The sequence below is a fragment of the Ranitomeya variabilis genome, chromosome 6, assembly GCF_051348905.1.
Source record: "Ranitomeya variabilis isolate aRanVar5 chromosome 6, aRanVar5.hap1, whole genome shotgun sequence".
Classification (NCBI taxonomy): domain Eukaryota; kingdom Metazoa; phylum Chordata; class Amphibia; order Anura; family Dendrobatidae; genus Ranitomeya; species Ranitomeya variabilis.
The window spans coordinates 276,804,426-276,830,677 of record NC_135237.1 but is presented as its reverse complement, the minus strand read 5'-3'; the positions used below and the strand labels follow the sequence as shown (position 1 = coordinate 276,830,677).

Genomic DNA, 26,252 nt, shown 5'->3' with positions numbered 1-26,252 from the left:
TCACCGTGAATTAAGTCCCAGGTCACCTCGACGGTATAGTACGTCATATGGGATTAAGGGGTTAAATTAACAAATGTCAGAATTTTGGTCGTTATTCCTTCCTAAAAGAATACTCTGAAAAAGCCCTCAAAATATGTGTATGTACCCCAAAATGTGTCAGACCTTGTCCCAGCGATGGAACAGTCGCGTGGAGAATTGAACGGTGCTCGAGGAATTTTGAGTATGTATCTTATTGTCGCAGTATGTGCGCTCCCAGTGAAAGATTGGGCAAAGTGACACTTAAGTGAATGTTTCCAATCTTATAAGACGCCTTAAAAAAAAAAATCAATTTAGAAACCTATATGCTTGGGAAAATGTAAATGGATATTAATATTGTCCTGGTACATATTCTAGTTGTCATATATATTCCTGACTGAGGAGCAAAATGCCAGTTTTCCTGCTTTTGTTCTCCAAGGATTCAGCCCAGTTCTTGGCAAGAAATAATAAGTTATCCATCAATACTAGACGAGAAGACTGACTCATGCAGACAAGTAATGGTTGAGAAGAAATTGGATAATTGTAAACTGCTGTATACTTCCAGTACAAAGAATAACAATGGGCTTTTTCTTGGCCTGTATCTACCCTATGACTAAATGTCTAGATACACACACTTCTGCACATACCCAATTTTGCATATAATAGTGTAATACTAAGCCTTTCTGTTGTGAAAACTAAACTCTGTCCTTATTATAGGACATGAAGTAAAGAGGAAATTTGTAGAAAACTTCAAAATAGATCAAATATGATTTTATATTGAGTTCGTCTGACTTGAGATTGCATCTGATGCAGAAATAAACCGAAGTGTGAACAAATGGTCATATATAATTATGTGACAACAGTCTAATGGTTTACCAACCCTGAGTGCATGCCAGCCTATTAGACACTGGCCCTGGTCATGCGCAGTTCATAGAAACCTCTCTGCTTTGTGTATTGTTTAGTACCATCAGACCATTGCCATAGAGGATCTATGATTGGACCTATGCATACTATCAGGTCTGTGCTCACTATAGGTCCTGGGAGGTGGCAGGAGCATGATAACAATTAGGTTACATATTAATAATAATGAAATAAATAAAAAAAATTTTTAAAAATACTGCAAAAAATGTTTCACTTTGACCTTGGAGATTAGTTATAATGGTGTATCTACTGTGTATAAGAATTCCAGCCTTGTAAAAGTTGGTGTCATTATTTTGCTTATGTTGCATTTTCTAATAACCGTTTATACAAGAACCACACAGCTACAAATTAGAACAAATCCATTAGAGTTTATTGTATTTCATTTTAGCTTTTGGTTTTTAATTGTTTTTTTTTACCTCCCTATTAAAGACAGGCTTTATGGCAGCTGAAGAGATTGACACATGTCAGAATTATCAGTAGATAAGTTGTGATGTGGGTCAACTGATCATCCATCCACAGGACAGCTGTTAAATTGCTCATCGCTGGGATCCTCACCAATCCTGAGGACTGGGCTCTGGATTTCACTGGTCCTGCTTGTATACCACTGCTCTATTCAGTGCACTATGTCGGTCTGTCCTAAAGGGTATGAATGGAGTGATGGTGCACATATGAGACTATCTCTTCATTCGAATTAGTGACTTTTGAGCCTTATTCTTGTCATCATTGGGGTCTTAACAGTTACACCCCAACATTCAAACCATGGATAGTTGATGAGATGTTTAGTGGGCCAATTCCTTTAATAGTGTTTTTAGGAAGTTATGGAGCACATTCTCTCCAGAGAGTGGATTGACCGATGAGTTGTATACAGATCTTTGTCATTGTGTATAGTGTTTCTATCGTAAAAATGTATCACTTGCAACAGTACGGCATAACCGTTTTTAATTTCCACGCCCTGTTTCTACTGTGTCTACTACACTACACTCCATAATATTCTCTTGTGGAAGCAACTTAGAGGTTCTCCAGAAGTAGAAAAAAAATTGTAACTAAAGGAAATATCATTAGAACTAAATTCTTAACTACTGAACATTTATTTAGTATATCACAATTTTTTTTTTGTCTAGGGAGGTAATCACCATATACTGACAGCAACCTGTCCTAGAACATTAGGAATTGATTTCTGTATGTGTAGAAGCGTTGCTGCTGTAACCTAGAGATACCTATACCATGTACTGTCATGCAGAAAAAAAGATATACGATGATGTAAATGACCCCTTACCTCATCACCCCTGGTATCTCCAGTGTAAGATCAGAAAGGCAGGATTAACTACAGTGTGAAAAGCCTCTTCTGACCTCAGCACCTCTGGTATCTCCAATATTTTATTAGAAAGACATGGTGTGAGCGGCCTCTTACTTCAGCACACCTGGTATCTCCAATATTGGATCAGATCGACATGGCGGACAGCAGTGTGAGTGACCTTTTCTTACCTCTGCATCCCTGGTATATTCTGTATAAGATCAGAAAGACATGTTGGGCAGCAGTGTAAGCAGCTTCTCCTAACCTCAGCACCCCTGGTAAGTCCAGTATAAGATCAGAAACTCAGGATTGACAACAGTGTGAGCAGCCTCTTCTCACCTCAGCACCTCTGGTATCTCCAATATTTTATTAGACATTGTGGACAGTAGTGTGAGCAGCCACTTCGCACCTCTTACATCTCCAATATTTTATTAGAAAGACCTTGTGGACAGCAGTGTGAGCAGCCTCTTCGCACCTCTTGTATCTCCAATATTTTATTAGAAAGACCTTGTGGACAGCAGTGCGAGCAGCCTTTTTATCACCTCCACTTCCCCTGGTATCTCCAGTATTGGATCAGAATATACCCTCGGAGCACATCAATCCTACACATGAAAGGAGGAAACTGCACTTCCACTGCTCGTTGGCACCTGTCCGATTAACATTCTAGGACGGGTGGTCTTATCACGGCATCCAGATGAAAGCCATTTTAACTCAATAGAGATTTCCTGCTCTAGACAAAACTATTGTGATTTGCAAATTAAAACTAAATACATTGTTAAATTCTTTTATTTAGCTATATATTTTTTTCTTTTCCCGGACATCCCCTTTTGTGTACCACATCTGCTAATCCTTTATTAGATGAATAGGTGAGTATAGTTTTATTTTGTTACTTTGGAACATATGCTGTTTTCTTTTTTTTTCAATGGCCGTTAATGAATGAAACAGAATAAGGTGCAAATTATTAAGGTAAATAATTTGTGCCAACTTAAATTCTAGAAATGTTGAAACTCTTATGTTTGTCAGTAACATAGTGATTGAGTGAAAATACTGAAATCTGGTCAATAACGTATTGAAACCATGTGTGGACATTGTTTTTCTGGAATTTGGAAGTGCAAATAAGTTGATTCACACATTAAGTATGTTAGAAAGACCGTACACACCTTTCCTTATGGCATTAAAATTCCTGACATTTTTGCGACTGTCAAACTGCTTTATATGCTGTGTGTACACACTACGTAGGCTTATAGCGAGACAATGCAGGAATGGAAAAGAAAATATTTGCTGCTGTACTGCCTTTGAAAATGTTTTTGCCAATGCAGACAAACGTTTTTTTAACTACTCTTTGATGTAATGGTGTCGGTCTACATTATGAAAACTTTCATTGTGTTGATGTTGTAAATGTTACCTATTATTCAAATAGACTTTTTAAAAATTTTTCTTGTATGTTTAATCGGTGGACGCCAGGGCTGTGGAGTCGGTAAGCCAGAACTTACTCCAACTCCTCAATTTCCACTACACCGACTGCACCAAAATGGTCTCCGACTTCGACGCCACAGTCCTGACAGGGCTGTGGAGTCAGTAAGCCAAACCTCCGATTCCACAGCCCTGGTGGACGTGCCAAACTGGTTATTTCATCATCATCTTTAGCTCTTGATAAAATGATTGTCCAGTGGTCTCTTAATTTCTGATCCTGCCTTGACAGTCAAATTTTGCTAAGAAAAGAGACGAGACAAGAATGAAAAGACCAATTGGGATTTGGTAAGAGCCAGGAATGGATCGGTGGCATGTGATTCACTTCCTTTTTTTTAAATCATTTTGAGCCCTTTGGGAAAAAAAAAATCTTACATTTTATAGAGGTTTTATTCAGGAGATAAGCACTGAATGATGAAGCATTCTGGACTAGTGAAATATTTAATTTTTTGAATTTCGTTGTATTAAGCTTTTTTATTTAGGTACTCTTGTTTCCAAGCATGTATGAAAGAATACCTCATTCAGGGTTAGGTGAAAAGGGGGAGATGAGCACCAGTTTTAGAAACATGTTGAATAATGGAGTGTACATTGTTAGGCTAAAGTATTATGCTTTATATATATGGAAATAGAATACAGTAAGTGTAAACTGTAGAATCGATAAGTGTCGGAATATGTCATGGTCATAGAAATTATATTGATGTTTCAGCTATCTTATGGGCTGAGGATTTGGAAAGTTTTGAAACCTAAAAAGTTCTTTGTAAAACATATATTTAAAAAGTTCTAGTTCTTTACCTCCATGGGGCAAGAGCTGTGTGTACACGTGCACATGCTACACCATACTCAAGGTTCAAATAAATATGCTAAAATGCTATTCATTTGCAGTGTTTTCTTTAGATCTCCCAATAAGTCAATGAAAAAATTTGTCACTAAACTGGAAAATGAAGCAAAGTTGCTTTAGGGATCTTTTTTGTTTTATTGTTTTACACTCTTTTGTGCTATGATCTTTGTTCTTCATTATTTTTGGTAAGAAGTGAAACATCTAGTTGTAATACCAATTCAGTTGTAATTCCAAATCTTGGAAATATTTATCTTAAACCACATCACATTTAAGTGACTTTGGGGGGCCTATATGACAGAAAATACCCGAAAGTGACACCATTTCAAAAACTGCACCCCCTCAAAGCCCTCAAAACCACATTCAAGAAGTCTATTAACCTTTCAGGTGTTTCACAGAGATTAATGAAATATGGAAGAAAGAAATGAACACTTTTACTTTTTTCACACAAATTTTAATTTGGCAGTGATCATATTGACACCAAGGGTGGGTCACAGAAATTTATACCATTGGGCAGTGAAGAAAAAATAATTACATTTTTACCGCAAAAATGTAGTTTTAGTCCCAGATTTTACATTTCCACATTGGGAAATAGGTACAAAAGATTTGAAAATTTGTCACACACTTTCTGATGAGCATGGCAATACCCCGTATGTGGCTGGACAGTACTGCTTATCCACCTGGCGAGACTCTGAAGGGATGGAACGCTATTTGCCTCCAGGAGTGCAGATTTTCCTAGAATAGTTTGCGGACTCCATATGCAGAGCCCCTAAGTACTAGAAGAGGATACTACCTCTTCAAGTGACCCCATTTTGGAAATTATACCCCTGTCAAAAATGTGCACGCTAAATGCGGTTTAGGCACACTGTGGGGCTCAGAAGGGAGGGGGCATTTGGATTTGGGAGAGCAGAATTCACTGAATTTCTTGTGGGGGTGAGGAACCATGGCGCTTTTCTAGAGTCTTTGTACTACCAGTAAAGTCAAAGCCCCCTGTATTTCCATTGACAGATGACGGACCTGAGTGGGGACTTGTTCTTTTTGTGGATTAAGTTGAAGCTTTTATTAGGAACATTTTACATCACATTCTCAGTCATGTTTATCTTGTGCTCTACATTGAGCACTTAAATCTAGGTCTCCATCTAAATATCTGAATGACGTGATTCAGATGAAACCCCCGAGGAATCCATTCACTATGAGACAGCATAGTTGCTCTGGATTCTGTCTGGCCTTTGTTCAACGTTGTCCTTCATGTCAGAGGTGCACAAAACTGTGGTTGAGTGCACTTTTATGCATGCCTAAAAAGACTGACACCACCAGATCATAGGCCAGACAGCATTCACAGTGCCTCCATCTACCTCATTATATGGAATGTTCCACCGGGGTTCTGTCTGAATTGCGTATTTGAGATTTACACTGAAACCCCGATATAAGAGCTCAGCGTAGAGCGCAAGATAAATGTGAGCTGAGCCTTACTGTGATTTTTGGGAGGCATAATGAACAAATCAACAGCAGGTGAAGAATTGGTTTTAAAAACACCTTGGATTTTAGTGGCGAGTAGATTGAAAAGATGGATGCACTAAACTTGGTGTCACTTTAGGAGTTGGCTGCACGGTGTCTGGCTTGTAGCATAGAGAGATGGCGCTGTTTGTCTGTAGTGAGCACGGAGGTGTCCGTCCTTGTTGATGTAGAAGCACACGGGGCACTGGTGGAAGGAGTCCACTGTGTCGGCGCAGTGACTACCATGAGGAGCCGCCAAGGACAGGCAGCAATACTGTGGAAGCCTTGCGCCCTAAGAGGGTGGGTGGAGTTAATTTGGAAAGAAACCGGAAACTGATACAGAGTACCTAGGTCCTTTACGCTCCCAGCACTGACCTGTGTGAGTCTAACTGTGACCGTAAGCAACCGTGGATCTATCGGTTTAAGGATTACAAGGGTTGTATAAAGCTAAGTTTGTGCAATAATATTAGAACCATACGCTGCCCTGGCCGGTGGTAGGTCGGTGGAACAATATTGCCAATTGACCCAAGTGGTAAAACCACATGTTTTAGGGTTGGTGACATCACACCCCTACCTGAAATCAGGTGTAAGGGAATATAAAGGATCCTAATCCTACGTGTTTCCGTAGCTTGCGGCATCCTTCATCAGGGCTAATAATAACTTCTGTGAAATTAAGGACACCCTCTCAGAGTGGGATTTTAAACTTCGTGGGAGTATTGTTGTATACTTGCCGCAAAACCCTGCAGGAGGACATATCTTCTCCCTTTTTTCCCCCTCCTTTTTCCCCCTCCTTTTCCCCCCTCCTTTTAGACCCCCCCCCCCCCATTTCAAAGTGCTGTTTGGAATATACCTTTGGTTTTTTTCCACTTTTTCTGACAGCAGTTGGTTACTGTCACCCGAACTTAGCAGCTAGAAACCCAGGAGTTTGTCAAAGCAGTATGATGAAAAACCATAGTTTGTCAGGTTTTTTTAGTTTTTTTTCCTCTATGGGACTTTTACTTTATCCACTTTGATCACAGGTACAGTGCATGTTGGGAGATGGGAATAGCCATTTGAGTGAAGGTAGATTATTTCCTTACTGAGATAGATGTTAGAGTTAACACATACAGCAACACCTGTAAATCATAAAATAGGATAACACATCAATCAAAATATATGTCTATAGTGAATGACACAAGTGCTCTGTGAAGGAGAGTGGCAACCACTCGAATAACAGAAGAACCGAATAAGAAAAACCAAATCAATGGACGATGCAATCCATCACAGGGCCCCGATTTCGGGTATATACCCCCTTTGTTTGGATTTATTTTATTTGTGCATATTTTACCTTTTCACACTTTTTATGATACATGATCCTTTGTACGATTCCCTTCTGAATGATGTATTTTGGAGCCTTATTTATGTGATCATAATAATTTATAAAAAAATTTTCCCCTGCCTTTGGTCCACCATTCTAATGCTTATATCCAAAAAAGTTTATTTTTTATTATTTTTATTATTTTTTGTATTATTATACGTATATTCCTAGTACGGGCACATGTTTTGATGTAGTACTTCCGTTTGCCAATTTTTGCTAAATAAAAGTATTATTATCTGAATATTTATTTGTCCGGTATTTCCTTAGTCCATTGATTTGTGTTTTTTTATTCGGTTCTTGAGATAGGAGATGGCAGTTGCTTCTGATAAGATTCTATGCTAGTGAGAGGAGCTATAGGCAGAGTACCTTCTTAGTCCACTTTCCTCTCCCGTCTACATAGAATCTTATCAGTAGCAGCTTTCCTCAGTCTCAGTCTCAGTATTGTAATAATTTGTCTTCACTGAAAACAGATTTTACTTGGGAATTGACAGTTTTTCATGAAGTAGCGTTCGTCTCTTAATGAATTTGGAGCATCTTACTCCTACATGCCCCTAAGTTCAGATCGGTGTAGGAAACGTCAATTTAAGTGAATCGGGGCCTATGTCTTCTGTGTTTGTGTTTAATAAATCCCTATACGCTGTAGTGGCAGAGTAGTCTCGTGAACCAGACACGCGGATCTGTTTTTAAAGCTGGTGTGTGTTTGGATCATTGAAACTATAGGTCAGTGGGTCTTGTAGCCCTTATACAACCATAGAGGTGAAGGAGGTTTACTTTGGGGGGACCCTTAACATTGGAGTCCCTCCTGAGACATGCCGGTCTCGCTCGAGGGACTCGAGGGGGCTTCACCTCGCCGTCCCGCCGGAGGGACAAAAAGTGGGCGTTCCGGGGGCGTGGCTACCCAGACCTCAACTTTTCCTATACTTTAACATTGCAATGGCATTCTGCATTGTCCCTTTGCTCCTGACTTATTTGTTTAGTGAAAAATTATATAATGTAACAATTCAGGAACATTTTCTTTTTCAAATTCTGCACCTTGCTGTTACTTTTTTTCTACTTCAAATGTATGATCACATTGACACCTGGGTGTTACCAGTTAGCGGTGTGTCCCTACTTATTATGACATTGTCCAACCAGCGATGACCTGGACAGACCGTGTATGGACACATAGCATGACAAGGGACATACTTGCACACAGTTGTTTAAGAAATGTCTGAATAACATGGAAATGACAAACTGCTCCACTATTGTTATTTCATAGGGCATAAAAAGGGTCTTTTAATAGACAAGTTAGGAAAGAAGAATGGTCATCCTAAAAATCTGTCTATTTGCAGCTACCTCTAAGTGGAGCTCCCAACATCTATATTTGCAAAACTCCAAAGTACATTAGTTATTTATCTCGGACTGTGGGGAAATAAGACAATGTCAGAATTGCTTTGCTTTTTTTGTTACTCTTGTCTCAAATAATAAAACATTAGTCAGGTGTACCACAAAATTGTTCCAATAAAAAATGCACCTTGTTAAAAAAAAAAAAAACCTAGCCACCATGCAGTAATATAAATAAATAAAAAAAGAACATTATAGCTCTCAGAATATAATGACCCATACTGTCCCCCAAAAAATATGAATTGGGTAATATTGTACTTTGATTGTGTTGTGTTCTGCTGCAGAATAAATTATCTTATTTAGCATACTGCATGATGAAGGCAGTAAAAAAAAATAAAAAATCAATAAAAAAACATTTCCAGATTTGTTGTTTTTTGTTTTTTTTTATCATTCATAACTGGTACAAAAAGATTAAACGAAAGGTGATCAAAAGTTGTATGTACTCAAAAATGAAAAATACTGGATGTTCCAGCTCCTTGAACAAATTCCGAAATGTATTTAGTCCATGTTAAAAGGTGTACATTCTCCTTAACCGCACTCTTAACAAAAGGAAAAGTGACGTGTTTCGATAGCAACAGCGATCTTTATTAAAGCCATATGTACTAGTGAAAACAACAGTTTGTCCCTCAGAAAACAGGCACTAATAATAAATAATAATACTATAAAATTTGTATGTATTTTTTTCTTTTATAGTCTGCCTAGGAGACATGGACTTGTTGATCTCTTACACATTGTATTACATTACAATAGTATTGCAGTATGTAGTAAAATCTCAGTTCTTCTATAAAGTCCATCCTGTGGCTGAGCGTCACAGGAGAACTGATGTGGCAGTTGCAGGTGTCTTCAGCAGGCATTGGCCTGGCATGGTAACTCGTGATTGCATCCAGGGAAATCGATGGGAGCCAGTGTCATTTAAATAGTTAAACTGAAGTGATTGGTGCAAGCTTCTGAGCCGGCTTCATACTTGAATTTGCGACCTATGACAAAAATGTACATAGGTCATTAAGCAGTTATTGCATAAAGGTAATAAACCAGAAGTACAATTAAATAAATTTCTTGCCATAAATGTACTGAGCCACTGAACGAAGATAACATCTTATTTGCGCAGTACTGTGAACAGCGTACAATTTTTAATGTAAAAAGTGTCAGAATTGCTGTGGGGTTTTTTTGTCGTCCCATTAAGAGTTAATAAAAGCTTTTAATAACTTATATACACACCTACCGGTATATGTTGATATTGATGAATACAGCTCATCCCAATAAAAAAGGCTTATATGGTTACGTTGACCGAAAAATACAATTTGTTGCCTCTCTTAAAATGTGACAGTGGAAAAAAACAACTTGATTTCTCACTTGATATATTGTTATTGTACAGGAGAGAACTGTAATGATTTACCTTGATATTATTTAATAGTATGGTTTTAAAAACACAGCTGTCCATCAGGTTCAAGATCCTTTAGATGTATTATCCTAAGGTATAAAAGACTGCTGTTAATGTCATTCTCCAAAGTGTTGTCAAGACTACTAATGTCTTATGTTGTCTCTTCTTAGATAACAACACTCATTAACCACAAAGAAAAACCAAAGAAATCCGAGAAGACCTTGCAGGCCATCCAGCGAGTGGGTCAAGCAGTAAACCAGGCAGTTGGGAATTTTGTCACTGTAGGTGAGACTATAGCGAATGAGAACCGAGAGCTTAAAGAAGAAATGGGGTTAGCCTGCAGTGAAGCAAAGCGAGCTGGTAAGTGGCAGCTATACCTGTATCTTACACATCTTCCGACTTGACAATTTACTTTTCTTTAACCTGGGTAAAACCAAAAGACTTGTTGGATCATTTACTTCTTCTGTCGTACACTGCATGTTTTTGTCTTCATGTCTAGGTAGATAAATAGGTTTATGAGGGTTAATTGCTTTTATGTGTTACCCAGCACTCTTTACGTGCACCCGATTCGGCCTGCATAAAAACAGTAGAAAGTGTCTAGCGCTGCAGTGGTTGAGGGTCCTAGTAGTGTGTTCTGCCCTTATAATGGGACCAGTCGCTTTCTGTGAAACCAGTGTGTAAGGAACCAGCACATTTGTGAGTATAAGTAATCGAACTTTCCCATTATCCATGATATCCCCAAACTGAGCAGAAGTCCAGTAACATAGGAATGGGTGTCGGAAGTAGGGTCGGAAGTAGGGTAAGACCGTTCTTTAATTTACAGCATGACTGTTAAACACTGCTCAAAAAAAATAAAGGGAACACTAAAATCCCACATATCCCTGAATGAAATATCCCAGTTGTAAATCTTTCTTCATTACAAAGTGGAATGTGTTGAGAAAAATAAAGCCTAAAAATTATTTTCACGTAAAACACAACTAAAATCCCACGGAGGTCTGGAGTTGGAATGATGCTCAAAATCAAATGAAAATGAAGTTGCAGGCTGATCCAACTTCAGTGGAAATGCCTCAAGACAAGCAAATGATGCTCAGTAGTGTGTGTGGCTTCCACGTGCTTGTATGACGTCCCTACATCGCCTGTGCATGCTCCTGATGTGGCAGTGGATGGTCTCCTGAGGGATCTCCTCCCAGACCTGGACTAAAGCATCCGCCAACTCCTGGACAGTGTGTGGTGCAACGTGGCGTTGGTAGATGGTGCGAGACATGATGTCCCAGATGCGTTCAATCGAATTCAGGTCTGGGGATGGGTGGATCAGTGCATAACTTCAATGCCTTCATCTTGCAAGAACTGCTGACACACTCCAGCCACGCGAGATCTGGCATTGTCCTGCATTAGGAGGAACCCAGGGCCAACCGCAGCAGCATATGGCTCACAATGGGTCTGAGGATCTCATCTCGCTACCTAATGGCAGTCAGGCTACCTCTGGTGAGCACATGGAGGGCTGTGTGGTCCTCCAAAGAAATGCCACCCCACACTATTACTGACCCAATGCCGCACCAGTCATGCTGAAGAATGTTGCAGGCAGCAGATCGTTCTCCACCGTGTCTTCAGACTCTGTCACATCTGTCACATGTGCTCAGTGTGAACTTGCTTTCATCTGTGAAGGACACAGGGCACCAGTGGCAAATTTGCCAATCCTGGTGTTCTGTGGCTAATGCCAAGCGTCCTGCACGGTGTTGGGCTGTGAGCACAGTCCCCATCTGTGGACGTCGGGCACTCAGACCATCCTCATGGAGTCGGTTTCTAACTGTTTGTGCAGACACTGCTGGAGGTCATTTTGCAGGGCTCAGGCAATGCTCCTTCTGTTCCTCCTTGCACAAAGGCTGAGGTAGCGGTCCTGCTGCTGGGTTGTTAACCTCCTACGGCCCCCTCCACATCTCCTGGTGTACTGGCCTGTCTCCTGGTATCGCCTCCAGCCTCTGGACACTACGCTGACAGACACAGCAAACCACCTTGCCACAGCACACATTGATGTGCCATCCTGGATGAGCTGCACTACCTGAGCCACTTGTGTGAGTTGTAGAGTCCGTCTCATACTACCGCGAGTGTGAAAGCACAACCAGCATTTAAAAGTGACCAAAACATCAGCCAGAAAGCATTGGTTCTGAGATGTGGTCTGTGGTTCCCACCTGCAGAACCACTCCTTTATTGAGTTTGTCTTGATAATTGCCAATAATTTCCATCTGTTGTCTATTCCATTTGCACAACAGCATGTGAAATTGATTGTCAAACAGTGTTGTTTCCTAAGTGGACAGTTTGATTTCACAGAAGTTTGATTTACTTGGAGTTATATTCTGTTGGTTAAGTGTTCCCTTTTTTTGTTTGAGCAGTGTATGATGTGGTGATATGATGGACAGGATAAGCATATAGAGTATGTACCCAGGCCATCAGAGGATACTCTTGAGCAACTGGCTCAGATCTTTCATTTTTTTTCTTATACTTGTGTTTGTGTAAATAGTATGTGGAAAAGTGGTGTCCACTACCGGGTAAACTATTCTGAATTGCCTAAATTCACCACGCAGAATCAAAAACCACAAACATTTACTGTACTCTACTCCCAGAAAAATGCTACTACAATGTCAGCGTTGTGTCTCCTAGCGGGTATGTGACATTGGCTGTTGTCTCCTAGCGGTCAAGGAATCAGTTGCAGTCTGTCAGTATTTTATCAGGTTAAATGGACATTTATAAGACAACTTTAGGATGTTATTTTTTTTTAATGACCGTTGTGCCTGTGCGGATCGGCTCTATTGACAACAGTTCAGATTTGCTTAGCAGCAGCTAGATATTCATAAGAAAGTTGCATTCTGTATGTGACTTCTATAGGACCGTTTTGTGAGCATTCTCAGTGACCTGTGCATAGATCCCTTTGCAGGGAAGGGGAGATGAGCTGTTACTTGATGTCAGTGGTGTAAGCCTGCTTTCTGCATTGCACTTCAGCCTATGATAATTGTATAACTACAGAAAAGATTTCAGGATTTTTTTTAAAACTTATATAGACACGTACGTATACAGTTATGCTTTTCCCTTAAATTCCAATGAGATATAATACATTTTTTTGCATTAAAACTTGAATTAAACAATACACTTTTTGTGACGCTACAGTCACTAGAATTCATGATTAGTCATTTGATAGGTAATTAAACAAAAGGAAATTAAGCACATCCTGAAATGTTGTTTTTATTGGAAAAGCAGAGGTGTAAAAGTGTGTCATACAGCAGATAATCTGGAGAAGTCAGATCCGAGCCGCATAAACAGTGGGATGTACAGTAAAATGTTGCAATGTATGGGTATTACTAAGACTAGGTTCACTCTAGCTTTAGAAGCCCTGTTTCATAGGAACAAAAGCATATTATTCAAAAAACAACTATTACCAAAAATACCTTTATTTAGAAAATTTTAAAATTGTAGTAGACAAAACCCGTAGCCCTACAACAATGTGACCAAAAATTTAAAACCAAGTACTTAGGACTACCGTTACCATATCCTTTCTTAATGTACTTTTCTTATCTGTTAGGGGTGATGCCACATCTGATATCTCATATCACCTCCCTACTTATTGGTTGTTTGTACCCAAAACAATAGTCGGCCCTAATGCTCCCGGGACAACAACATGTCCCATACCCATAGGGGCATGCCGCTATAGAAATGTGCAAACAGACGATAAATGGTACAAAAAGAAGAAATGTGCAATAATGATAGCAGATTGTCACAATACCACAGACCTCTTGCTTTATCTATGGTTTAAAGTACACACTAGCCTAGTATTTCCAGATGATGATCGGACACCCTCGATATTTGGAATAGGGGTTAATAGTGTGCTGTTAAGGTGCTATAGTCTAACCCTACCAATCCCTACAACCCTTGTCCCTACCTATCATGCGGAGGTTGGCACCCCTAAATAATCACGCAAATGGCGCCCCCGGTCACGTCGACTCTCCCTTAGTAACCCTATTTTGCTTAGCCTGACCCATATGCATACAATGGGATAATGGGTCTTAGAGAGGGGGTAGGGGAGGATAGGTGTGGGATAATAATATAGGGACCAAAGATAACACCGGTAGGTATGGGGAGTGTTTAGATACGAATACGGTCAAAGCACAGAAAAACGTTACTTAATGCCACACTGATATCATCATTCTATGTCATGTGCATCCATTACCATACTCATATGCTTTGTGTTCGACCAACCGAACCACCTCCTATTGTTATACACTACCCCTCACTTAAATGTACCACATAATGACTGATAATATTATGCATTTATCTTATCTGGTGTCCAGACGATCATTTCGTGCCTCAACGCGTTTCCCTGCCACGATACCAGTTCATCAGGAGGCTGATGGGGAGACCGCTATGATGAACTGGTATCGTGGCAGGGAAACGCGTTGAGGCGTTAAGTAACGTTTTTCTGTGCTTTGACCGTATTCGTATCTAAACACTCCCCATACCTACCGGTGTTATCTTTGGTCCCTATATTATTATCCCACACCTATCCTCCCCTACCCCCTCTCTAAGACCCATTATCCCATTGTATGCATATGGGTCAGGCTAAGCAAAATAGGGTTACTAAGGGAGAGTCGACGTGACCGGGGGCGCCATTTGCGTGATTATTTAGGGGTGCCAACCTCCGCATGATAGGTAGGGACAAGGGTTGTAGGGATTGGTAGGGTTAGACTATAGCACCTTAACAGCACACTATTAACCCCTATTCCAAATATCGAGGGTGTCCGATCATCATCTGGAAATACTAGGCTAGTGTGTACTTTAAACCATAGATAAAGCAAGAGGTCTGTGGTATTGTGACAATCTGCTATCATTATTGCACATTTCTTCTTTTTGTACCATTTATCGTCTGTTTGCACATTTCTATAGCGGCATGCCCCTATGGGTATGGGACATGTTGTTGTCCCGGGAGCATTAGGGCCGACTATTGTTTTGGGTACAAACAACCAATAAGTAGGGAGGTGATATGAGATATCAGATGTGGCATCACCCCTAACAGATAAGAAAAGTACATTAAGAAAGGATATGGTAACGGTAGTCCTAAGTACTTGGTTTTAAATTTTTGGTCACATTGTTGTAGGGCTACGGGTTTTGTCTACTACAATTTTAAAATTTTCTAAATAAAGGTATTTTTGGTAATAGTTGTTTTTTGAATAATATGTTTGATCACTACACCAACCCATTTGTTATTTATATAGGAACAAAAGCATACAACTCCTACTAAATGGGTCTATTCTATGACGTACACAAACTGCACCATTTGCTATAATTGGTTCCACTTGGTTTCCATTCGGGTGCACATCACTTAAACAAAAAAATGAGCAATATGATTATTTTCTGAAAAAAAAATGTTGGAATCTGCAATGTAGTCTCCTAAGGCCGGTTTCACATTTGCGGTTGTGTCCGCAGCGTTTGTTACGCAATAATCCGCATGCGTTGTGTATTCCTATATTTAACATTAGGGACGCAAGTGTCTGCGTTTGATTGCGTTTTGCCGCGTTTGACGACGCATGCGTCGTTTCGTTGTCTGCGGTTTGGCGCGGTAAACGCTACATGTAGTAATTTTGGAGGCGTCAATTTGCCGACTAGAAACGTATGCAGTTGTTAGCGGAAGAAATGCGGCAAAAAAACGTATTGCTGTCTATGTGAACGCATGCGGCCGCAAGCACATGCATTTGCTTGCGTTCGTGAACGCATGCGTTGCACCAGAGAAAAACATGTATAGACACTGACTAGCCACCCCCCACATACAAGGTGATAAAGGGAGGGAGTGGACAGTTGCAGGTCACTACGCAGCAGACAGAGAAGCTTTCCAGACACAGCAGAGCAGACACAGGAAGGAATCTACACTCAGAACAATGTGAGTATATCCTAGCCAATGCCTTTTTTTTCTATTTTCTGTCTCTACATGTCATAATTTCTTTCTTTCTGCATGCATCAGAATGTCATCTTCTTCTGATGAGGAGCAACGTCCTGGGCCTTCTGAAGTTGAACATGTCAGTGAAGTGAGTACTCACCTTCTCAGATTGGTAAGTATTCACTGTCACATCTGCACATATGACAATTTTTTTTTTCCTTTTATTAGAGCACTTCTACTGCGGCAGAGGCTGGGCAGGAGCAGCGGGGTCACGGTCGAGTGTCAAGGCGGCAGCGTGTAAGAATTCAAGGCTGACTGTTTACTGTATCCTCACTTTAGTATTCTTGAATCTTCCATTCTTTACTTTCCTCTTTCTTTATAATTTTCTTCTGGACTCCTTTTTTATCTTGACTTTCCTTATTCATGCCATTTCTCAGCCTCTGTTTTCTTTATTTTCCTTATGTTAATGTATACAACATTTAATGTCTTCATTTCTGTTTTAGGTTCCAGAACGGGATGAGGACCTCATTGACAATGATATCCTCATCTCCCTGGTCTATGAGCGAGTCCCGTTGTGGGACACCTGGGTTCCACAGCACTCGGACAACGTGACGATCCGGCGCCTATGGAATGAGGTGGCCAAAGCGATGTGGGATGGCTGGGACAATGTCGCCCCGACTCGGGTCCGAACTGCATTTTGTAAGTATTGCAATGCAGTGTGAAGCAGCAGAGACCTTGGCCGTGCTCACAAAACTGTGTATGATGAGAGAAACTCTCAGGAGTTTCTCTCATCACACACAGTTGTGTGAGCACTGCCAAAAGTACATTTTCTAGCCATTGTTTTGTTTTTTCAACAGTGTGCAAAGTCAAAACACGTTGGCGTTCGATGAAGGACCGCTTCAACAAGGACCTGCGTCAAGAGAGCCGTGTTCCCAGTGGTTCAGGAGCAAGGATCCGAAAGTACAAATATCATCGCATTCTGGCATTTTCAAGACCGGTCCTTGCCCAGAGAACGTAAGTATTTCTCCTGTGCATTAGGTCGTGTTGTATTGTCATAATCTGTATGTTTCTATTCAACAGGAGTTGGCATTTGGTAAATTTTTGGTATTAATTTTTTTTTTCCTTTTTTCACAGCACATGGAGCAGCACTGTTGGCCCAGGTTCTGGAGCGGTCCTTCATCAGACAGCCACGGACCCGTCCCAGACATCCAGCAGCACTGCAGCAAGTGGGCCTGCCACACTAACTGGAGACCAGGAAGCTGGTCCATCAGGTGTTCCCCTATACCAGTCCTCTGCCCCTTTTTTTTTTTTTTTGGGCTCCTCCCGGCAGCGGCAGAGGGGATCGGACAGGTTCCTCATGCTCGGGTTTTTGCACTTGAGCTCGGTTTTTCACGATGGACTCAAGGCTTTGGGTGACCGAATGGATATTGCCATTAGCCACATGAATACACGTATCCAGGAGGTCACCAAAAGCCTTGACCAAGTAAAAGCCGACCTCCAGAGGCCAGCACATCTTTTTTTTTTTTAACCAAATTGAACAGGGCATGTCGGAACACCTTACTCCTGATCTCCAGCTTAGTGTCATGCAGGCCTGCAATGCTGCTTACGTGCAGGCTATGCAGCAGAGTCGGTATTTTCAGCAGACAGTGGCAGCATATCCACCTGTGCCTTCACTGTCACGATTAACATCAATACCGACCTCTGCTGCATACCACTGCACGGCCACCTCTATTCCTAGCACTGCCGGACACCAGTACAGCACCACCACCATGCCGAGTGCTGTAGGACAGCCCACCGCCACTACCATGACAACCGCTGCTCCTGCTTTGACCTCCTCCACTGACACCATGATGCAGCAGCAGGACCCTGGCATGGCCTTCCGCTCCATGAGCACAATGGACCCTGGCATGGCCTTCCGCTCCACCACCACCACGATGCAGCAGGACCCAGGCATGGCCTTCTGCTCTACGAGCACAATGGACCCTGGCATGGCCTTCCGCTCTACGAGCACTATGGACTCTGGCATGGCCTTCCGCTCTACGAGCACTATGGACTCTGGCATGGCCTTCCGCTCTACGAGCACTATGGACTCTGGCATGGCTGCATGCTCTACGAGCACTATGGACTCTGGCATGGCTGCACGCTCTACGAGCACTATGGACTCTAGCATGGCCTTCCGCTCTACGAGCACTATGGACTCTGGCATGGCTGCACGCTCTACGAGCACTATGGACTCTGACATGGCTGCACGCTCTACAAGCATAGTTCAGCCGGACACTGACAGGTCACCCACCACGACCATGCCACGACATATGAGCCCACCGAGGCTTACCAGAACCCGGCGATCCCAGAAAGGGAAAAAAATAGAAAAACTCGTACTATCAGTATTCCTCCCCCCTCACCTCCCAGTGTGTCTGTAATGTCAGGTTTGTCTCACCCTTCCAGTGCGTCTCAGGCCTCTCATGTGTCAAGCCCCATCCCCGAACTACCAGACCCCACTAGTTTAATTGCCCCTTCTCCTGCCACCCCTGCGTCGTCCACACTTAGCCAGGCCTCACTGCTTCACACCCCCCATTTGCGTCACTCTACCCCAAGCAGGCGCAGTTAATTAAAAAAGTTTGGTTTGTAAAAAAATAAATATTGTTTTTTGCCCCCAATTATGTGTGGTTTAATTGTGTCTTTCGCCGCCGGCAATACACACCGTTCGCCGCACACTTAATTTTTTGGCCACATCATAGCTCCAGTAGTTAGCAAGTAAAAAACTGCAGCTTTCTGTGTCTTTAATATAGATATATGAGGTTGGCCAAAAAAGTAATACTTGTATTTCCTCCATATCTCTTCGTTCTGCTTAGTCTGTGACTAGTGTTGCAGACTGAAGAGAAAATGGTGGCTATACAGTGCAGATGTATACTCGAAACAGGTCAGATGTCCAAAAACTCATTAGTTAGGACACCTGACCTTGTGGGTAGAGAACTGCCTTGTATAACCTCCGTTTTCTCTTCTGTGTACGTAATCTATTTCACACAAAGTGAAGGGACGATGGCGGTCATACAAGGCATATCTGTGCTCACCTGGACATGTGTCAGAAATAGTGAATTGATGAGGCAGTTATATGTGCATCATGAATTCATTATTTCTGACACCTGACTTGATGAGTATAAATCTGTTTTGTATTACAGCCCTCGTTTCTTCAGTCTGCGTCCAATGGATACTGCAGAACAGAATCAGGACGCAATGACGTCAACAACCTTACCACTAAAACCACATGGCTGCCATCACACTAGAAGTATGTGGTTAGTATTTTATATCAGTATTTGTTAAGCCAAAACCAGGAGTGGAACAATTAGAGGAAAAGTATTATATTAACATATTTAGCACCTCAGCATTTATCACCCACTCCTGGTTTTGGCTTACTGATATTAAATACTGACCAAATACTGCTAGTGTGAGGACTGTCATATGTACTTTTGCCCTGTCCTGTATTTGAATAATATGCCATTTGATGTATGTAACTGTTTTCTGGTTTCTATTAGCTGTAATTTATGTATTTTCTTGTGCTGAGAGTCACCTGTAACAATGTCTCCTTCCCCCAATACTTGCAGCCCTAAGCTTTAATGTAATTAAGCTTTGTCAACTAGTGAAGGAATAGCCATTCTTCCTCACAGCAGGTGGCTAGTCAAATGTACATACTACCTAGACTAAGCGGAGCCGACCAGCATAGAATCTTCTGGTGGACCCAACCATTGAACAGAAGGTGTGACCCCTACCCCCCTTCATGGGCGGATCCCAGTAGCTCAGACAATCCATTCTTATTTTTGAGATCAGATGTGAGTTGATCCTAAAAGGAGGAGTGGGGATTCTTAGCTGAGGCAAGACCCCACGTCCATCTGTGACTGCGGAAGCGAACGGGGCGAGACTTGAGCTGAGGACATATCTCGTCATTCGTGAGATTGTTTTGGGATCTGTTGGACTCGTGGAAGGACTATTGCTTTGTTAGCTGGCAAAAGAAAAAATCCAGCTCACCATAGTTGTAGTCCCTGGAGGCTCGGAGCACGGAAACACTGTGTCAAGGCGTGAGGAATGCAGGAAATAGAAAAAAATCCAGCTCAACGAGGTGGTGAAAAGCAAAGTCTTGGTACTTTATTCACTTCATATCAAAAAATAGAGGATAAAACAACAGCACAATATAATTAAAAACACTATCTACGCGTTTCTGGTGACATAGCACCCTTAGTCATGACTAAGGGTGCTATGTCACCAGAAACGCGTAGATAGTGTTTTTAATTATATTGTGCTGTTGTTTTATCCTCTATTTTTTGATATGAAGTGAATAAAGTACCAAGACTTTGCTTTTTCACCACCTCGTTGAGCTGGATTTTTTTCTATTTCCTTTGTTAGCTGGCACAAGGATTATCGGGAGGTGCCCCCGTATCTGTTCTGTGGGACTCGTGGAAGGACTATTGTTTAGTTTATCGGGTGCGGGATTACTGGAAAACACCTCCAGATCTGTTTCTTTACTTGGACTTATTGTGGACTTCTCGTGAACTTGAAGGACATTATGGATATTTGATGTTGTATGCTCCCTGCTTTAATAAATCTTGTTGGCTCGTCCCTCGGCCTGTTGTCCCTTCCTGCTCTGCCGTACACCCCGTCACAAGGACAACTTTGGTTTGTAGAGGAAATACATAGGAGACACGGTCAAGATACCAAAAAATAAAGTTTATTAACAAGAAATATTAGTAACATTTACAAAAATAACTGGTACAGACCAAATCCCAAGAGGACATTTACACAACATTGTCCTGCCATGACATACGTCCAATATCTGATTTAAAAAAGGCAGCAAATTGGTTCCGCTTGTGGCAGGCTTCAGCAGTTGACCGCAGCGGGTGATGCTGGTAATCGGGCAATGGGTGTGCAACTGGTTCATCCAGTTCAATGTAGGGCCACTCCTTAGCCATTATGTAATTGTGCAGAACCACACAGGCCTTGACCACCTCATCGACTGTCTCCATTTTTAGATTAATGGCTGATGCAAGAATGCGCCATTTTGAGACTAGAATCCCAAACGTACACTCTACAGTTCTTCGGGCCCTGGTCAGTCTGTAGTTAAAGATCCTTTTAGTGTGGTTCAAGTCCCGACTGGAATATGGCTTCAGTAGGTTTTCACACATCTGAAAGGCCTCATCCCCAACCATAACAAACGGCATCGGTGGACCTTGAGTGTTGGGGAGAGGTCTTGGCCGTGGAAAATTAACATTTTTGCCATACAAACGGCGGCCCATATCCGAGTTTTTAAATGTCTGGGAATCGTTGCCACGACCAAAAGCTCCAATGTCCACGGCGATGAAGCGACAGTCCGCATCGGCTATTGTCATGAGGACAACAGAAAAATATTTTTTGTAATTGAAGTACTCCGATCCTGTTCTGGCTGGTTTGATAATGCGTATGTGCTTTCCATCCACCGCTCCCAAACAGTTGGGGAAATCACACACACTCCAGAATTTGTCAGCAATTGCCATCCACATGTCCGTGCCTTGTAGGGGTATAAACTCATTCCGGAGAACATTCCACAAAGCCCGGCAGGTGTCTGCAACTATTCCAGACAGGGTGGAAATTCCAAGCCGGTATTGGAAGTGGAGGGATGATAAACTCTCTCCGGTTGCCAGAAATCTGGAAGAAAATAAAAAAAATAAAATCAATTCTATGTATGGTGTTCTTACAGTTATATGAAAAAGTTTGGGCACCCCTATTAATCTTAAGCTTAATGTTTTATAAAAATTGTTTTTTTTTGCAACAGCTATTTCAGTTTCATATATCTAATAACTGTTGGACACAGTAATGTTTCTTCCTTGAAATGAGGTTTATTGTACTAACAGAAAATGTGCAATCTGCATTCAAACAAAATTTGACAGGTGCATAAGTATGGGCACCTCACCAGAAAAGTGACATTAATATTTAGTAGATCCTCCTTTTGCAAAAATAACAGCCTCTAGTCGCTTCCTGTAGCTTTTAATGAGTTCCTGGATCCTGGATGAAGGTATTTTTGACCATTCTTCTTTACAAAACAATTCCAGTTCAGTTAAGTTTGATGGTCGCCGAGCATGGACAGCCCTCTTCAAATGATCCCACAGATGTTCAATGATATTCAGGTCTGGGGACTGGGATGGCCATTCCAGAACAGTGTAATTGTTCCTCTGCATGAATGCCTGAGTAGATTTGGAGCGGTGTTTTGGATCATTGTCTTGCTGAAAGATCCATCCCCTGCGTAACTTCAACTTTGTCACTGATTGATGAACATTATTGTCAAGAATCTGCTGATACTGAGAGGAATCCATGCATCCCTCAACTTTAACAAGATTCCCGGTGCCGGCATTGGCCACACAGCCCCAAAGCATGATGGAACCTCCACCAAATTTTACTGTGGGTAGCAAGTGTTTTTCTTGGAATGCTGTGTTTTTTGGCCGCCATGCATAACGCCTTTTTATATGACCAAACAATTCAATCTTGGTTTCATCAGTCCACAGGACCTTCTTCCAAAAAGAAATTGGCTTCTCCAAATGTGCTTTAGCATACCTCAGCCGACTCTGTTTGTGGCGTGCTTGCAGAAACGGCTACTTTCGCATCACTCTCCCATACAGCTTCTCCTTGTGCAAAGTGCGTTGTAGAGTTGACCGATCCACAGTGACACCATCTGCAGCAAGTTGATGCTGCAGCTCTCTGGAGGTGGTCTGAGGATTGTCCTTGACTGATCTCACCATTCTTCTTCTCTGCCTTTCTGATGTTTTTCTTGGCCTGCCACTTCTGGCCTTAACAAGAACTGTACCTGTGTTCTTCCATTTCCTTACTATGTTCCTCACAGTGGAAATTGACAGGTTAAATCTCTAAGACAGCTTTTTGTATCCTTCCCCTGAACAACTATGTTGAATAATCTTTGTTTTCAGATCATTTGACAGTTGTTTTGAGGAGCCCATGATGCCACTCTTTAGAGGAGATTCAAACAGGAGAACAACTTGCAAGTGGCCACTTTAAGTAGCTTTTCTCTTGATTGCATACACCTGGCTATGAAGTTCAAAGCTCAATGAGGATACAAAACCAAAAAAAGTGCTTTAGTAAGTCAGTAAAAAGTAGGTAGGAGTATTTAAAACAAGAAAATAAGGGTGCCCATACTTATGCACCTGTCAAATTTTGTTTGAATGCAGATTGCACATTTTCTGTTAGTACAATAAACCTCATTTCAAGGCAGAAACATTACTGTGTCCAACAGTTATTAGATATATGAAACTGAAATAGCTGTTGCAAAAAAACAACAATTTTTATAAAACATTAAGCTTAAGATTAAAAGGGGTGCCCAAACTTTTTCATATAACTGTATGCTAAAGACACAGGAAAATACAGTACCAAAAAAATACATGTCAGAACACCCAAAATTTGCACTGCCATTGGTTTAGATTTGTTACGTACCTTAATGTAACCAGCAGACGTTCCTCTAGTGGAATCGCTCTACAGAGCTGGATGTCCTGTGTCCGTTTGGCTCCTTGGACACGAGCAAGCAAATCCCGGAACGAGTCTTGCGACATCCTTGTATAATCCGGGAATTTGTCCGGGTTGGCATTAAGCTCGCCATATAGCGTGTGATAGGCTCCACGGCTCTCACGTAGTTCAATAATGGGGTGTCTCCAAAAGCGCCTACGCCGTTTCCTTCTCCATCTTTCGCGATTTCTGTCTTGCTCCCAAGCAAACGCACAGGCAACAAACAGCTTTATGCTTAAATCCAGGTTGAAATAAAAGCTCTCCATGCGAAGATCCATCATGACACTGGATACAGTAGCAAACTGTTAAGATTTCAGCAGTCCTAGGGTCTATATATAGATATCCCATAATACACGCCCTCTGTAGTCCCATTGGCGGTGTCTGGTTATCTAGATTTTTCTCCTGTAAAAATTTGTCACCATGCGCACCAAAAATGCAAACGCAGAAAAAAAAAAAACGCATGGAAAAGCTTGCAAACGCGGCGTTTTTATAACCGCATGCGTTCCCGCATGCATCTAAAAAACGCCGCGTTTGTACGTGTTGTGCGTTTTTTCCTGCACTTGCGGATGCGGATTAAACACTGCGGATTCTAACGCAAATGTGAAACTAGCCTAACAAAGGCTCATAGTCAAGCTAGGTGTTATAAATGTGTGCCAAGTATTAAAGAAAAGTATTCTCTCCGAAAACGTGTTGTTTTTATCAAATTTCTTTGTTAAAAATGGGATTAGCCCATCTCCTCCTCCACCCTGCACAGTGACTAATGCACATGTTGCAGTGCATGACCATAACACTTTCCCATAGAAGTCAATGAATCCTTCTCCAGATCATTGCTGGCTGGAAAGGAAATCTCCGATCTGCTGTGTAGAGTTGTGGTGCAGCCCAGGCAAAATGGTCGCTGATGATATGAAAGAAAATTATACAATGAGAAAATGTAAACCAAATAAAAATCCATACCCATTTCTGCATTTCATTAGTAAAAGAAATGAAGGTAATGAATTCCCTTTTATTAGTCATAGCCTTGTATGTAATTATGTGATTCTATACTGGCTGTGTCTTTCAGTAGTAGCTGCAGAAGATGAGCGGGGTCACCCTGTATATTCTTTTATGCCATTATCTTTATTCAAGGATAAATGCCCTCGTAATCTTTTATTCATGTCCTTACTAAACATTTGTCAACGTTCAGCATTTGTTTTGTATGACTTTATTAGAGAGTCTTTCCTTCATTACTTGTGTAAATAAATTCCCAGTAACAGCAAACAGTTCTCTATGCGCCAATATTTATTCCTTGTACATCATTCATTACTAATACAGCACCTAAGATGTGGCTTTGCTGATAATTCTAAGACAAACAGCTCCCGTATTCTGCATGAATTACAGTTCAGCATTTCTGGCTTATAGAAGATCGATGGTGGGGTGGAAGGGTGGCCTATTCTTTGTGACCTGCACTGCAGTCAAGTTATCTTGCCAAATGGAATCCTATTGTTCTATTTACACGCTGAAATTGATGACGCATCCAAATTTACAATAGTACTTAGTCTTTAATATGCTGCATACGATCACTGAAATTGATATTTGAAGCACTTTTTTACCTTCTTACATCCAATAGGTAGAAAAAATGAACTATTTATGGCTTATAATAATAATAATAATAATAATAATAATCTCTTTATTTATTTATCGCTAACATATTCCGCAGCACCTTACAATTTTTGCACACAATATCATTGCTGTCCCTGATGGGGCTTACAATCTAAATTCCCTATCAGTATTTCTTAAAAGAGAAAAAAAAATATTCTACTAGTACCAAAATAAGATCCTAAATACATTTCCCAAATAATGCCCCCATATCATGCTTGAAATTAATGTATAATATTATTGTTATGCTTACTTATATTGCGCTATCATATTCTGCAATGTTTTACAAATCTTGCAGTGGCTGTCCCAATTGTGGCTCATAACATACATTTCCTATACGTGTGTCTTTGGAGTATTGGTGGAAACCGAAGAACCCAGGGGAAACTCGCGCAAACATGAGAAGAACAAACAAAAGCCTTCGTTGTCCTTGGTGGGATTTGAACACAGGACTAGAGATGGGCAAACCCGAACAGTAAAGTTTGGTGTCTGTACCAAACACCTACTGTTCGGGCATGGACTCAGAACACGGACTTCACCTGGATGTCCGTCTTACAGCGTGAGCTGTAAAAAGTTTACCTCCGGTCACTGGCATCAGCTGATGGGACTACTTCTCCCATCAGCCTACGCCTGCTGCCGCTAATTAAAGCGAGAGCAGTTGCGGCTGATGTGTGTATCCATCAGCCGCCGCCTGTGCTGTAAATAAATAACGAAAAAAAACCTGCGTGAGTTTTTGATAAACAGCCAGGCAAAACTGACAGCTGCGGGCTGCAACCCTCAGCTGTCGGCTTTAGCAAGGATGGTTATCAAGAATAGAGGGGTCCCCACCCTGTTTTCTAAGTCACCCCCATTTTTGACAACCAGCCAAGCTAAAGCGGACAATTGGGGGTTGGTAATCCCAGGCTGGTAAGGGGCCATGGATATTGGCCCCTCCAGCCTAAAAATGGCAGCCCACAGCCACCCTGGAAAAGGCGCACCTATTAGATGCGCCAATTCTGGCACCTTGCTTGGCTC

The 26,252-nt window shown here is 41.4% G+C and overlaps 1 protein-coding gene across 1 annotated transcript in view; it reads left to right on the top strand.

Moving 5' to 3' along the window:
- Positions 1–26,252, top strand: part of CTNNAL1 (catenin alpha like 1) — a 382,380-nt gene that overhangs the window by 152,047 nt on the left and 204,081 nt on the right. Inside the window, exon 2 of the mRNA XM_077269686.1 lies at positions 10,324–10,513. Within this exon, the coding sequence (XP_077125801.1) occupies positions 10,324–10,513 (190 nt within the window). The remainder of the gene's footprint in view (positions 1–10,323; positions 10,514–26,252) is intronic.